Consider the following 14,413-nt stretch of genomic DNA (forward strand, 5'->3'; position numbering starts at 1 on the left):
ACATAGCAGGATAAAATGCAACCAAATTTTAAGCTAATAATTTTAAGCAAATTCATTTGGATTGTAGAAATAGCTTTAAATCATCAAACCATCCAATGGAACTGTGATTGGTCAGGATGCTCACAGTAAATAATATTATTGATTTGCATATTACAGCTTTATGAGATATCAGTATTGCAAAAGCAATATTGTGTTAACTATTTGCAAACAATATATTCTGCAGCCAAATACTGTGTTTGAAATGGTCCTCTTGTCACGGTTCCCTACATTGAATAATCAGGAGCACTCTATAGAACCCTGTTATCACTCTTTAGAACCCTGCAATCGCTATATAGAACAAATTTATCACTATACAGAACACTAATCACTGTATAGAACATTGTAATCACTGTACAGGACACTGTTGTCATGCTATAGAACCCTTACTACATTACAGAACCCAAATTATCACTCTACAGAACACTGTCATCACTATACAGAACACTGTATTTACTGTATAGAAGCCTGTTGTCACTCTATAGAACACCTTTTTATCAAAATACAAAATACTGTTATCCTTCTATAGAACTCTTTTCACTTTATAGAACCCATGTGTCACAATATAGAACACTGTTATCTCTCTATAGAACACTGTTTTCACTCTGTAGAACCCATGTATCACTAAATAGAACAGTCATCAATCTATAGAACACTATTCTATATAACACATCACTAAAGAGGACACTGCTATCACTTTATAGAACACTGTTATCACAAGAGAATACTGTGCTCACTTTGTCGGACACTATTATCATGAAACAGAACACTGTAATCACTCTATAGAACCCTAATCACTTTAAACATTTTAGAACATTTAATGACTCTATAGTACAATATTCTGTAGAACACTTTTATCACTAAATAGAACACTGTTATCACTCTACAGAACACTGTTATCACTCTACAGAACACTGTTATCACTAAATAGAACACCGTTATCACTCTGTAGAACACTGTTCTCACTCTGTAGAACACTTTTATTACTAAATAGAACACTGATATCACTCTATAGAACCCTAATCACTTTAAAGAGCCCTGTTATCTCTATGTAGAACTGTTATTATTCTATAGAACACTGTTATCACTAAATAGAACACTGATTACTCTATAGATCACTGCTTTCACTCTGTTAAACACTTACCACTAAATAGAACACATCATTTTATAGAACACTGTTCTCACTCTATAGAACACTATCACTCTGTAGAACACTATCACTCTATAGAACGCTGTTATCACTCTATAGAACACTATCACTCTGTAGAACACTATCACTCTATAGAACGCTGTTATCACTCTATAGAACACTATCACTCTGTAGAACACTATCACTCTATAGAACGCTGTTATCACTCTGTAGAACACTATCACTCTGTAGAACACTCTATAGAACGCTGTTATCACTCTATAGAACACTATCACTCTATAGAACGCTGTTATCACTCTATAGAACACTATCACTCTGTAGAACACTCACTCTATAGAACGCTGTTATCACTCTATAGAACACTATCACTCTGTAGAACACTCACTCTATAGAACGCTGTTATAACTCTATAGAACACTATCACTCTGTAGAACACTATCACTCTGTAGAACACTATCACCTATAGAACACTATCACTCTGTAGAACACTATCACTCTATAGAACGCTGTTATCACTCTGTAGAACACTATCACTCTATAGAACGCTGTTATCACTCTGTAGAACACTATCACTCTGTAGACATCACTCTATAGAACGCTGTTATCACTCTATAGAACGCTGTTATCACTCTATAGAACACTGTTATCACTCTATAGACCACCTTAGGACAAATCAGTGTTACGTCAGAAGAGTGAAGAACTTACTCACTGGGTGGGTAACGCAGGTATACCTGCATTGGTGTAACAGGATTTTGTACAAGTCCTGAGTTATTTGAGAAAATCACTGCAACTAATATTCAATAAATTTGGTCAGCAAAATGTTCAAAAATACCAAAGCCATTCAAAGCCACACATTTCTATGGGGAACCAGTTATCAGGCTGAATGCTACCTTTTCGCTAGTAATATGCAGTTGCCTGCACCGCACATCAAACTCATTGAGATATGCATGACTGTGAAGACTCCTTTCTTAACTGATTTGAGGCAAAGGTTGGTTTTAACTCTGGGTGCACACACAATTTCCTACTGCTCCAGATTACTAGGTAGTTAGCATGCTCTCAGTTACATTTATTTCTGAGAATGAATGAAAGTGTGCAGGCTAGAAGGCTGTCTGAAGCTGAAAGAATGTTATTCAGACTACACCCGGCGTTAAGAAAGAGAAAAGCTTAAACCTAATACATTATGTGCTCAGGTAGACTTGACATTGCAGCCTCAAAAATAAGATGTTACTATGATTATTGTTGCTACTATTATTATTATCATGTTTTGGTCCAGTCAGTTCTTTTAGTATTTAGCAAAAGCAGCTTCTACTGACTGGATGCCATCCACTTGGAAGTATTGTGACCCTTTATATTTACAAACGTTCTGATTCTGTCTACATAGTCTAGACCGGGGTCGGCAGCTTGCAGCTCTTTTACTGCCCTGTTGCAGCTGCACAGCAGAATTAGATTTTTAGGTAAAAATAACATAACCCTCCTTTGCAGTAAAATAAAACTTTGATGATCATTCTAACACAGCTTTAACAATAAACAGTCTTAAACGCTGGAGTTCATACTAATTCACCCTTTAACTCTGAAGGTTGGCGCGCAGACTGCTGGTCACATAGCAACGCAGAAAACAGTCTCACCTAGCTAGCAGGTGATGAAACAGCAAAGAGAAAGATTTAAGACAAACATGGATAATTTAGAGATTAATGGACAGACTCATTTGCATTTATAAGCACTCCATCTGGTTTTCTGATACGTTTAATCTGCAACGAGAAACTGTCTATTTTCCTGTTCCACCTTAAATGGTGCAGCAGTTAGCTACATTCTGGTGCCTCAGACACTATTTAAGGTGGAACTGGAAAATTCAAACAAGAAGCTGGCGATTGATAAGTTGACTTCAGCCTCGTAAAAAGTTGAACATTAAGAAACATTTTACTTTTGCAGAAAAGTTTCCTCTTGAGATGCGGGAAAAGCAGCTATAGCTGAGCTAAAGCTTAAAGCAGAGCAAAGTAAGTCTGGATTTTTGTTAATACATTATACTTTTAGTCTATACTAGTACATTAGTACATACTGAGACATATTTACAGCCAAGATGGCAAAACATTACTTCAATATAAATATATAAATAAACATGAAATGTTGTGGCTCCCAAGGTGGATAGATTTTTGCTGAAAGTAGAGAACATGGCTCTTCTTAACATTTGCGTTGCCGACCCCTGGTCTAGACTATTAAAGTAAAAGAAATAATAATTCAGAGATTTAATACATTATGTTTGTTTAGGATTCTTTACATTATAGGTATTGCTTTATTGTAAGAGTGCACTGGATCTTCTCCAGTATGTTTTTGGACAGCATTTTGAAATGACCAATTGCCAAAATAATGCACTATAATAACTAGTTTAGGAACATAACCATAGAGATGACAGACTGCCCTTTGGTGTGTATGTGGTTGTGAGTATGAGAGAAAATCAGTGGACACCATGCGTACATATTAGAAAAATAGACAAACTTTTTGTGTTACCGAGAAACGCACGCTGTAGAAGGAGAGGTCTGGTGTGTGTGTGCACGTGTGTGTGTGTCAGAGAGAGGCAGCGGCCTGTGTTCTTTTCTTGGCGGCGATAGGAAGTGTCTCCATGTCTTGATATTAATTATTAATCTGAGCCTGATTAGAAATGCCCCACTTTTGCGGCGTATAGCATGAAGAGGAAAAAGGCCTGCTCAGCTTCAACCTAACACACAGAGAAACAGCTCTGTTCTGTTCTCCATTACTCTGCACCAGATCATTCCCAACACACTTTGGCCTTAATTGAGACAGTCAAAACAAACATGCAGTGGAATGAGTTTGCTGGATCTGACCTGGGCGTAATGTGGCCCGGGGGCCAGAAGCAACCCCTTTAATTACTCTCCAAACCCCCATCCTCTTCTCCAGCAGACGCCATTTTAATCCTGCTCTGAAATTGACCTGATTGCTTTGCACGCCGGCATTATCAGGCTTTCCCTGTTGCACTGGCTAATCCAGCTAGTTAGAGAAGTGATAAACATGAACTTCACTAAGGTGGATGTAGGGAGAAGATTTTAACAAGAAACAGATTTTCAGAAGGTTGTTTTTTACTCCTGTGTCAGGATGAGATATGAGCTTTTTGTGCACAGTATTCAAAGAGATCCTACTGTCTTTCAGTGAATGCAGTGTTTTGTTTGCCTTCCATATAACCCAGGGAAGGTGATTGCTCATCTTTTTTCAAGACGCCTGGAGAAGCACTGTTGAGGTGTCAAAACTGTTCTGCTGTCTTATGTTTGTGTGAATCAAATTATTTTTAATTATGATTTCTCACTTGATCCACTGTGGCTCCAAAGCCTTGGTTATTTGAATATATGAATATCCAAGAGTCCAAGGCCAGGGCTATTTGAATACACAAACATCCAGTCTTCATATTCCTTTACTTAAAGCAATCATAGATTTTTTTTAAAACAAGAGTTCTTTAAAGAGAGGAACCATAACATTCAAATGGCTGGGTTTTTTATCTCTTATACATTCCTGCTGATACAGTTTAATCACTTTACTCTTGCTAGTTAGCATGCTAAAGACTATTCTGACCAAAAGAAAGCAATGACGCCACGAGTCTAAACCAAGTTTATATACAAAGCAATTCACAACTCATAATTACCGTATACGTTTTGATCAAACTTCTCAAAAAAAAAGTTTTGTGTAGCAAGCCGCTTAATCTGCCAAGGGCAAGTGTGTTCTGTTTGAAAATCCGCTCCTCACTGTCCCGTACTCCCCTTCTGCCGCGAGTGACCACTTGTTTAATGTAGCGCCTGAGTTCAGGGGAAGGGGGCAACTCCATATTAATGCTCATGTTTTTGAATGGAATGTCCAATAAGCTCATTTAGGTGTGATGGTCAGGTGTCCGCATACTTTTGGCCATATAGTGTATATCAGTTTTAAAGACACAGTAAAAAAGCAGCTTGTTTAATACTGTGAAGATGAGGTGTTGGAAAATGGTCAGTTACGGCAGTTTTTAGTACATAAATCCATGCAAATGTTATACGTGGCTTTCAGGGAAAAAGTAAAATACAAGAAATATAGAATATTGATATTTGCGTAGCAAAAATAGTGTAGATGTGCATCACTAGTATATTGCTTGCTGTGGTGCAAGTCAAAACAAAAGAGGGGTGGTGGGGGATGGAGGTCTTTTGAAGATGCCCCTGTTGCCCTCTAAAGGCACATCCTCAAAGATGTCCTTCTTTCTCTGTATGTGTTATTCTCACATCTCAGGATTCCGCAGCAACTCCTCAGTCCTGACGCTTCGTTAAATAACCCTGCAGTACTGCCTGGCTCGCCTTCCTCCAGAAAGACTCCCCACCTAGCTCTTTATGTGTGGCCCAGATGCAAAACGAGCCCTCTAAACAAATTCAGCACCAGAGGCGTCGAACGGAAAATAAATAAATAACCCCCCCACCACCCCCTGCGCTTCAAACGCGTGAACAGTGACGGTTATTGCTATGGCTTTAGCGATAAACCACCACATGCAGAAAATCCTATTTAGAGCCTCCTCATTTTGTGTGTGTGTGTGTGTTCCTGTGAGAAAAAGAGGAAAGATGGTTTAAATTGCCTCTCCATCTCTCTCTCTCGCCCTGCAGCGGCCAACCAGAAGGAGGCGCTGAAGGGTGCGTTCTGTGTGAAGGAAGAGCCCCAGGCAGAGGAGCCCCTGAGCCCACCCCGCGGCCCCTCGTTCAGCCTTGCCCAGGACGCCCCCACGGGGCCCAGCAGGCCGCACCAAGAGGGCAGCCCCATGCTGACCAAGAGCAGCCTGCTGAGCCAAGACATCAACGTGAAAGTGGCCTCCGAACTGCTAATGAAACTCTCAGGTAAGACATGCAGGTGTGCAATACTTGTGCTTGTTTTTGGCACTTTGTGGGGACCAGATGTCTCCAGGACGATCAAATATGAACCTTTTTCGTTGTAGGGACTTTGGGCTGACCGACCTATAGTGTGTGTTTGTGTTAAGTTCTATGTGGGGACCAAAGTGGTTCCCCTCAGGATTCTTTAAATTGTTTGTTAGAAAAAATGAGTCCAAAAATTATTTTTTGGTGGTTGAGGCTAAGGTTAGGTTTGGTTCAGCTGAAGGTGGAGCACAGCAGCATTTATACTCATGCATACAGAAGACCATGGAAACACCCCACAAAGACAGGAATACAGACTTAGCTATGTTTGTGTGTTTAGCTCCTTGTGGAGGCCAAATGTCCTCAAGCTGGTCGAGAACATGAACATTTTATCATTGTGGGGACATTTTAGCTGCTCTCGGGGAGGAAAATGTGTTTTTGGTTATATTTATGTATGTATTTATTTATTTTTAAATGCCAAAACTGCAGCAAAAATAAAACAGGCCAAAAATGATGTTTTGGTTGCAGAGATTAAGGTTAGGGTTGGGTTTGGTGGAGCAGAATTTACACACTCTCATACGGAAGAACGCAGAGATACCACAAGAATGAAAATTTGAGTGTGTGTGTGTGTGTGAGAGAGATCTCTGTGTATGAAATCACTGTCATGTGAAGACTTTAAGGTCATACTTTCCCTGTGAGCTTACTTTCTGTGGGCACTTGGGACCTCACTTTATGATAATTAGAATGATGAAATGAATTAGAATAATAAAAATAAGAGCAGGAATTGTGCTGGACGCTACTGATGAAATTTCAAAATATATCACAGAATATTTAACTTAGCATAAAGATAATGGCCTTGTGCTTCCTGTGTCTCTAGTGCTCTAGTACTCTATGTTTAATGAATGTCTTACAAACCTGATATAGAATGTTTAGAATAGTCAGTTTTGTTTCTGTCTTAAAATTACACCAAAGGGAACATTAAGCAGACAGACATGCACTCAGTGAGCATCTGAAGCAGCCAGCAAATGATACACTCTTGTTAACTGTCAGACCCTGTATACCTTGAATAAAGTGCACAAAGTAGGATTTAAAAAACTTAAAAACAAGCTACTCAGCATCAGAGACACGGCTATTTTATACATCGTCTCTCCAAAATTTACAGGAGAGGGGAAAAACTTTCTTTACATTTTATGTAAGTTAATGTAAAGATATTTTTTCCAAGCAATGTTCCAATGTTTTCTTAAACAGTTTTATTGGTCAAGTCATCATCCAGCGAAGGACAGTTGCTGTGCTCAAACAATGAAGAAAACAAAAATCGAAAAAATGGAATTTTTTTGGACAGGGACAATATTATTGATATAATGTTCATTGTCAAGTATGTCACAAACTCACTCTCTCTCCTCTGTCATTTATATCTCCCTCTCTCTCTCTTTGTCTCTCTCTCTCTCTCTCTCTCTTTCCCTTACTTGTCAGTAGCCACAATTACATACAGCCTAATAATCCGTTAATAATCCAACTAATAGCTCAATCAAAATAGAATATTTATATCTGCCTCTCTCACTCCTTCTCTCTCCTCTTTTCTCTCTCTCTCTCTCTCTCTCTCTCTCTCTCTCTCTCTCTCTTCCTCCCTCTATCCCTCTCTCCCTTTCCCTTTCTCTCTCTCTCTCTCTCTCTCTCTCTCTCTCTATCCCTTACACCTCTCCACTGCTCGCTCCTCCTGCGTTTTGGGCAGAAACTAGAGGGTCAATTCCTTTTCATGTTGCGCAGTCAATATCCTTTTCATCCCCAGCAGTCTTCAGCCAAAACAAACCCATCGATTGCTCTTTTGGGGCCACTGGCCCAATCTTTATCTGAACTTTAGAAGACAAGGGTGACCACGTAGTCTGAGACTAAAAGGTGCTGTGTCTTGGTCTCCATCTGTCCAGTGTTGTGTCTCTGTTGAGCCCCTTATATATTTGAATATCTCGCAGCGTTGCTGTTATGAGTGGTGATATCATTGATTTTTTTTCTGAAAAATCATTGTCAGAAGGGGTCTAGGTTGAGTGTGGCGTTGCATATGGATCGGGGCAGTATATCTTTTGCGTATTTTTTTCAGAAATTAAAGTGTAGGCCAGCAGTTTGCAGTAATATTGGCATTTTCAACAGACTGCCATCATAGGCACGTAATACAGTTGATATGAGGACAGTTTTGTTATGGACGTACATCACTGATACAGCGTAAAGGCGCTATAACAGTGCTGTACGTCCATGACAAAACTGTTGTTGAATAAAATTTACTGTCTTGATGAATTGGTACTGATTAGTTGGCAGTTTACTTGATTATAATTCAAATATTTAATTGTTGTACTGAAGAAACAGTACAGACTTGTGTAATTTTACACTAATATTCAAAATTTTGGAAGCACTGGGTTTATTCAAGCTAATTTGTAACCATAGTTAATAAAACTAGAGATGCCCAGAATAATGAACAGAGCCATAAGTGATTCTGTAATGATCCAGAAGGGCTAATTAAGGTAAAATAAAATTAATATCCAGAATGCCTCATATTTGAAATGTGGTGATCAAACTGTAGGCAGATAACTATCAAGAAATCACTATAAATAGGTAATTACAGTGTATAATGTGCCATTTAATAACCATGAACCAAAAATTTAATCTGTAGTGTGTAAGTTACTATGACTACTATAATTACTATAATCTTTTGAACATGAAGTATCTTAGAATATCTAAAGGCTAAAGATGATTTGATATCACTCTTTGTTTGTTTCTATTTCATTTTTAGGCCTTTTTGTCCAAATAATCTGAAATCATTCAGTTATTTGTATAATCTATAGTAATAGCCCTGCTCTACTGCACTGGAGGGAGCAGTCTCTGAAGATTTCCTGGAGAAAATCATTATTATGAATTTTGCTTTAATTCATTTAGAAATTACTCCGTCCAATGAGTCAGTAATTACATGCCTACACACACACACATCCGATCATGAGTCACAATCAATAAAAATGTCACAAGTAAACAGCTTCTGATCTTTTTGTCTAAAAAACATGAAAATGAGTTTTCTCGAGTACTTTATTATGTAGAAGAAGCAAAAGAGAGGGAAGAAGTGAGGGGAAGAGAGAGAGAGAGAGATAGAGAAGGAGAGAGACTAAGTAAGAGAGATAGAGAGGGAGAGAGATACAGAGAGAAAGGGAGAGAGTGAAAGAAAGAAAGAAAGATGAGCGAGAGGGAAAGGAAGAACAAGAGAAAGAGCAGGGGAGAGAGGGGTGAGAAAGAGAGAGAAGGCAGAGGTAGAGAAAGAGTGAGAGAGAGATAGCATAGAGATAGCGAAGGATATAGAGGAGAGAGAGAGAGAGAGAAGAAGAGAGGGAGGTGTATGTAAGGAGAGTGGATGAGAGAGAGAGAAAAGGAGAGAGAGAGAGAGGGAAAGAGAGAGGGGGCAGCATTGAGAGAGGGAGAGACAGAGGAAGCGAGGAGGAGTGGCGAAGAGGGAGAGAGAGACAGGCAGAAAGAAGGAGACAAGACAAAAGGAGAGGGAGAGACACAGAAGGAGAGAGGGGAAAAGAAGAGAGAAAGACAGAAAGGAAAGAAGAGAGAGAAGCAGACAGAAGGAGAGAGAGGAAGTGATGGGGAGAGAAGGAGAGAGTGTGAGGGACAGAGAGAATGAGAGGCTGAGAAGTAGGAAGAGAGAGAGACAGAATGAGAGAGAGGAAAAGATGGAGAGAGGAAGAGAAGGAGAGAGTGAAACGGACAGAGAGGAGAGAGTGAGAGGGAGACATAGAGAAGGAGAGAGAATGAGATTGATAGAGCAAAGGAGAGAGCATAAGAGACTGGAGGAGAAAGGGAGGTATAGTGAGAGAAAGAGAATGAGAGAAGAAAGCAAGAGATAGTGAGAGAGAGACAGAGAAGGAGGAGGAGTGAGAGATAGTGAGAGAGAAAGAGGGAGAGGTAGTAAAGAGTATAATAGAGAGAGATGGAGAGAGATAGAAGTAGAGAAAGAGGGAGATAAGCAGAGAGAGAGGGAGATGGAGTCTATTACAGAGGATGATGGAGAATGATTCAGTGCTGTGTGTGTGTGTGTGTGTGTGTGTGTGTGTGCTGTGTGTGTGTGTGTGTTGTGTGTGTGTGTGTGTGTGTGTGTGTGTGTGTGTGTGTGTGTGTGTGTGTGTGTGTGTGTGTGTTTGACAGGCACCTCACAGCAGCTGCTGGTGTTCTCTTGCTCTCGCTGTGCTGTGACTCAGCCGCGGCTACACAGCGCCTCTTTACACATGTGCAGCCTGGCCTCAGGTCACAACTCCAGTGTGTGTGCACGTACAAGTGTGTGTGAGCCAGACTGAGAAAAAAGTAAGAGGGGGAGTATGGAGAGAAATTGAGAGTGAGGGGGAGAGAGAGAGAGAGAGAGAGAGACAGAACATGAGTGTGAAACAGTGAGCGAGAGGAAACACAGAGAGGGACAGAGAGACTGGACTGCCTCTTTTCATGTTTGTAAACACAGTGCGTGTTTCCCCACAGCTGCATAGTCTCTGCTGACCTCAGGTCAGTCTGCTGGCTGCCCTCAGGTGGACAGTGACCAGCAGCACATTAGCTGCTGGTTCACTTACAGCTGAAAGTCACCAGAGACAGTATATGCACAGCAGGTCAAGAGGACACCTAATTTTGCTCACTGTAACTAAGAGATGGGGACACAAGTCAATGACTCAGACTCGAGGGTTAAAGGAATAGTTTGGAGTCTAATTTTTGCTTCCTAAGTTTATAACTGGAGCTACAAGGCTAATGTTGCTAACAAGCTGATAAACTCAATAGTCACCCAAATAGCCCAAAATGTTTCTGTAAAAATACATTGCAAAAAACGTCTCTCAACCTGCTGAAACTACATGCAGGTCTTCTTTAAGGTTGTGCAAATTTGTGGATGAGGTCTAAAGCACAATGACTTCACCGACGCAGGGAGCCATTTCCGTCAACACCAGGGCTGATAGCAGGAAAAGCAGGAATTTCTCATTTCTCCATATTTATGACAGTCAGTCTAGATACAGTCTAGATAGCACGACTACTTCTGAGGTGGTTTATGAGTGCACATCTTGCAGCTAGTTGCACCAGCCGAACGTAAGTTCGATCGTAAGTTGGGGTGTAAAGTCCATCCTAAACCTTACGTTGAGAGTGGTTAGTTTAAAACTTTGCAACACAGACACTTAGACATCTTAACTAGTACTGCGTCAAGTGACTGTACATCAAAACACTGAGTGCATTTACATGCGCTCAATAATCCGATCATATCGATCATATCAAACCAACTACATGCTTAACGAACTGAGGGATTTAAATATTTCTTCTCTTCTAGATGATGTATGTATATATTTTCAGATAAAGTGGCGCGATGTTGTTTAAAAAAGCTGCAGCATGAGGTTTTACATTACGTTTACGTCACGTCTTCTTCTGTGAGTTTATTGGCCGGTTGCAGAGCAGAAATCGGATTACTGTCTGACTCATGTAGACTCTGAGTTTCCCCATTATCTGATTACTCAAGTGTATATAAATGCGTTGATTGGATTACTGACAAAATCAGATTTTCTGCAGTAATCGGGCTATTAAGTGCATGTAAACACACTCACTATTGCACAGAATGTGTTCACTCTCTGCAGCCAATCAGTAACGCCACCCGACATAAACAGGAAACATTACACGTGTGATCTCCACACACAGTGAAATCGCTCGTATTTCTCTCTTTCCGTGCTACATTTACTTCGCTTGAGGTATGTCTGTGGTATCAGAAAGAGATTGTGTTTTACAATAAAGTCATGTCCTCCACGTGTTTCTCTTTTGTATGTGTGTTTATTCTGTTCTGCTGCTGGAATTTTTCTGATGTTCGAACTAAATCTCAGGCACAATATTTTAACAGCACTTTATCAATGAACGGTCAGTAACATTAGAAATCTACGGCTAATGTAATCGCTACTTGAATCTGCTGAAAGACAAAAAGGTAATGTTAGCTATGTTAACTAGCTGATTTTTTACAGCAGAACTTATTATTGTAGGGTTTGTTTAAGTTTAAGGTATAACTTATGTTACTTGGTGCAACCGGTTAGATTCTAGTAGCTCGTAAACTTGAACATAGTGGCAGTTTACGGTCAAACTAGGCTATGATCGACCTAACGTTCAGCTGGTGCAACTGGCTACTGTTGTCTAAAGTTTGAGTGAGTTTAGAGGAGTTTTGGTGACATGTTTTTACAGAAACAGTTTGGGCTATTTGGGTGACTACTGAGTTCTAGTGTTCATTGTTTCAGTGTTCTCATCACTCCAGCTCTGAACTAAAGAAGCAAAATTCGGACTCCAAACATGACTCTGCTGATTACGTCTGGGGTAAGGGGTAATTTTTCAGCCTGACATGAACAAAAGTGATTGAATTAGTACTACCAACCTCAATGCTAATTAAGTAAATGAGTAAAAGTTTTCATTTTCAACCTTTGCCTGGGAGTTTTGTTTCAGTTATGCCCAGTCGTTACTGCAATGATGCTTTCCTGCAGCTCGCATCTATCGTCACCTGGCTCAAACTTCTGATACGTCACCAGAAGGGGATTTTCTGAGTTTGGCGTTCTAATGTGAGACGTGTGTCTTGCACTGGCTGCAGAACAATTTTGTATTTTGTTAGTAGGGTTTATTACTTTCAGTACAGTGCACATGGTGTGGTTCTGAGTGGAGTGGATGTTTTGACAGGCAGCAGTAAAACTCGCCTCCAGGTCAGCTCTACTCCATATTCACTACATTCTGCATGTAGTGAGCAGAGCTGTTAGAAACACTTGACTCATGCAAGGAGAGAAAAATTTGGCTGCAAGCTGGGGAAATTAGAGATCTGTTTAGTCATGTCTGAGGTGCGCTGTTTGTGTTTTGGCACTCGATGGAAACAGTTAGTGGTGTATGTGAACAAAGCTGCACTCCAGAAGATCATGCCAGTTCTGTGGCGCAGTAAACGCAAGCGAAGCTCTCGCCTGGAAGTCAAGGCTATTGCTAACATGACTGCGAGTGCTGACTGTGTGTGTTTGGGAGTTTTTCAGTGAGGGAACAAACAACATGTAACAAGTATGCTTGGCTGAAATAGCGCATGTGTGCACATTTGCATATGTGAATGCATGTAATTATGACTGTAAACATGGTAGAGCTGTGCTGATACTAAGAGTAATGGTTGAATTATGATCCTTTTTTTACAATAGTGCTTCAGTACCTTGATTCCTTAATTATTATTTATGTATGTACAGTGCCATGAAATGTTTGCCTTGCTCCTGATTTCCTCTATTTTTCATGTCACAGTACATGGTTTTAGCTCCTCATAATAGAAGACAAGGAGAACATGAGGGAACACAAAACAGTTTTTAAATGATCTTTTCATTTATTGATGGTAAAAAAGGTTTTGCAACACTTTTTCACCCTTGTGAAAAAATATTTGTCCCCCTAAACTTAATAATGTGTAACTTTAGTGACAACAACTGTCACCTTTTGCTTCCTATAATGAGATCATTGGGAATATTGGCCCACTTTTCTTTCCAGAATTGCTTTCATTCAGCCACACTGGTGGGCTTTTGACCATGAACTGCCTGTTTAATGTCCTGCCACAACATCTCAAAAGGCTTCAGGTCAAGCCTTTGAATAGGCCACTCCAAAACTTTTATTTCTTTTGAGCCGTTCAAAAGTGGGCTTGCTCTTGTGCTTTGGGTCGTTGTCTTGTTGCATAACCCAGCTATGCTTGAGCTTCAGATCACAGACTTATGACCGGACATTCTCCTGCATGATTTTCTTGTAGAGAGCTGAATTCATAGTTCTATCTATCATAGCAAGTCACCTAGGAGCAGCAAAGCATCCACACAGCATCACACTACCACCACCGTGTTTGACTGCTGGTATGATGTTCTTTTTGTGGAGTGCTGTGTTGGCGTTAGGCCAGATGTAACAGAAACTCTGTCTTCCAAAATGTTCCTTATTCTACTCATCAGTCCACAGAACATTATTCCACAAGGCTTGGGGGTCAAAACAGAACAAAACAAAAAAGGCAGAAAACAATACAGTGTGTGGAGTCAATAAAACCTCAAAAAGAATATAAATTCAGTGCAATATGGTACAATTATGTCCCACCATGTGAAGACGTACCTTTGAGGGTACAATTCGGGGACGAGAGGCGTACCGCCCCAGTAATAGTTTAGTGTAGAGATCATTTTTGCCCCCATTTTTCTCTCTTTCTTTTGGTGGAATCATGAATGCTGACCTTACCTAAGGCAAGCAAGGTCTGCAGTTCCTTAGATGTTCTCCTGAGTTCTTTAATGACTTGGATGAGTTTCACCACTGTTCCAGGTTGTCTGCATTTGAAGATAATGGC

At 40.2% G+C, this 14,413-nt stretch overlaps 1 protein-coding gene across 4 annotated transcripts in view; it reads left to right on the forward strand.

Annotated features, from left to right (window-relative positions):
- Nucleotides 1-14,413, forward strand: part of znf827 (zinc finger protein 827) — a 116,131-nt gene that overhangs the window by 45,507 nt on the left and 56,211 nt on the right. For all 4 annotated transcript variants that reach the window (XM_036574929.1, XM_036574932.1, XM_036574931.1 and 1 more), the window contains exon 5: nucleotides 5,812-6,039. In XM_036574929.1, coding sequence (XP_036430822.1) covers nucleotides 5,812-6,039 — 228 coding nt within the window. The remainder of the gene's footprint in view (nucleotides 1-5,811; nucleotides 6,040-14,413) is intronic.

This window comes from Colossoma macropomum, unplaced genomic scaffold, assembly GCF_904425465.1.
Source record: "Colossoma macropomum unplaced genomic scaffold, Colossoma_macropomum, whole genome shotgun sequence".
Lineage (NCBI taxonomy): Eukaryota > Metazoa > Chordata > Actinopteri > Characiformes > Serrasalmidae > Colossoma > Colossoma macropomum.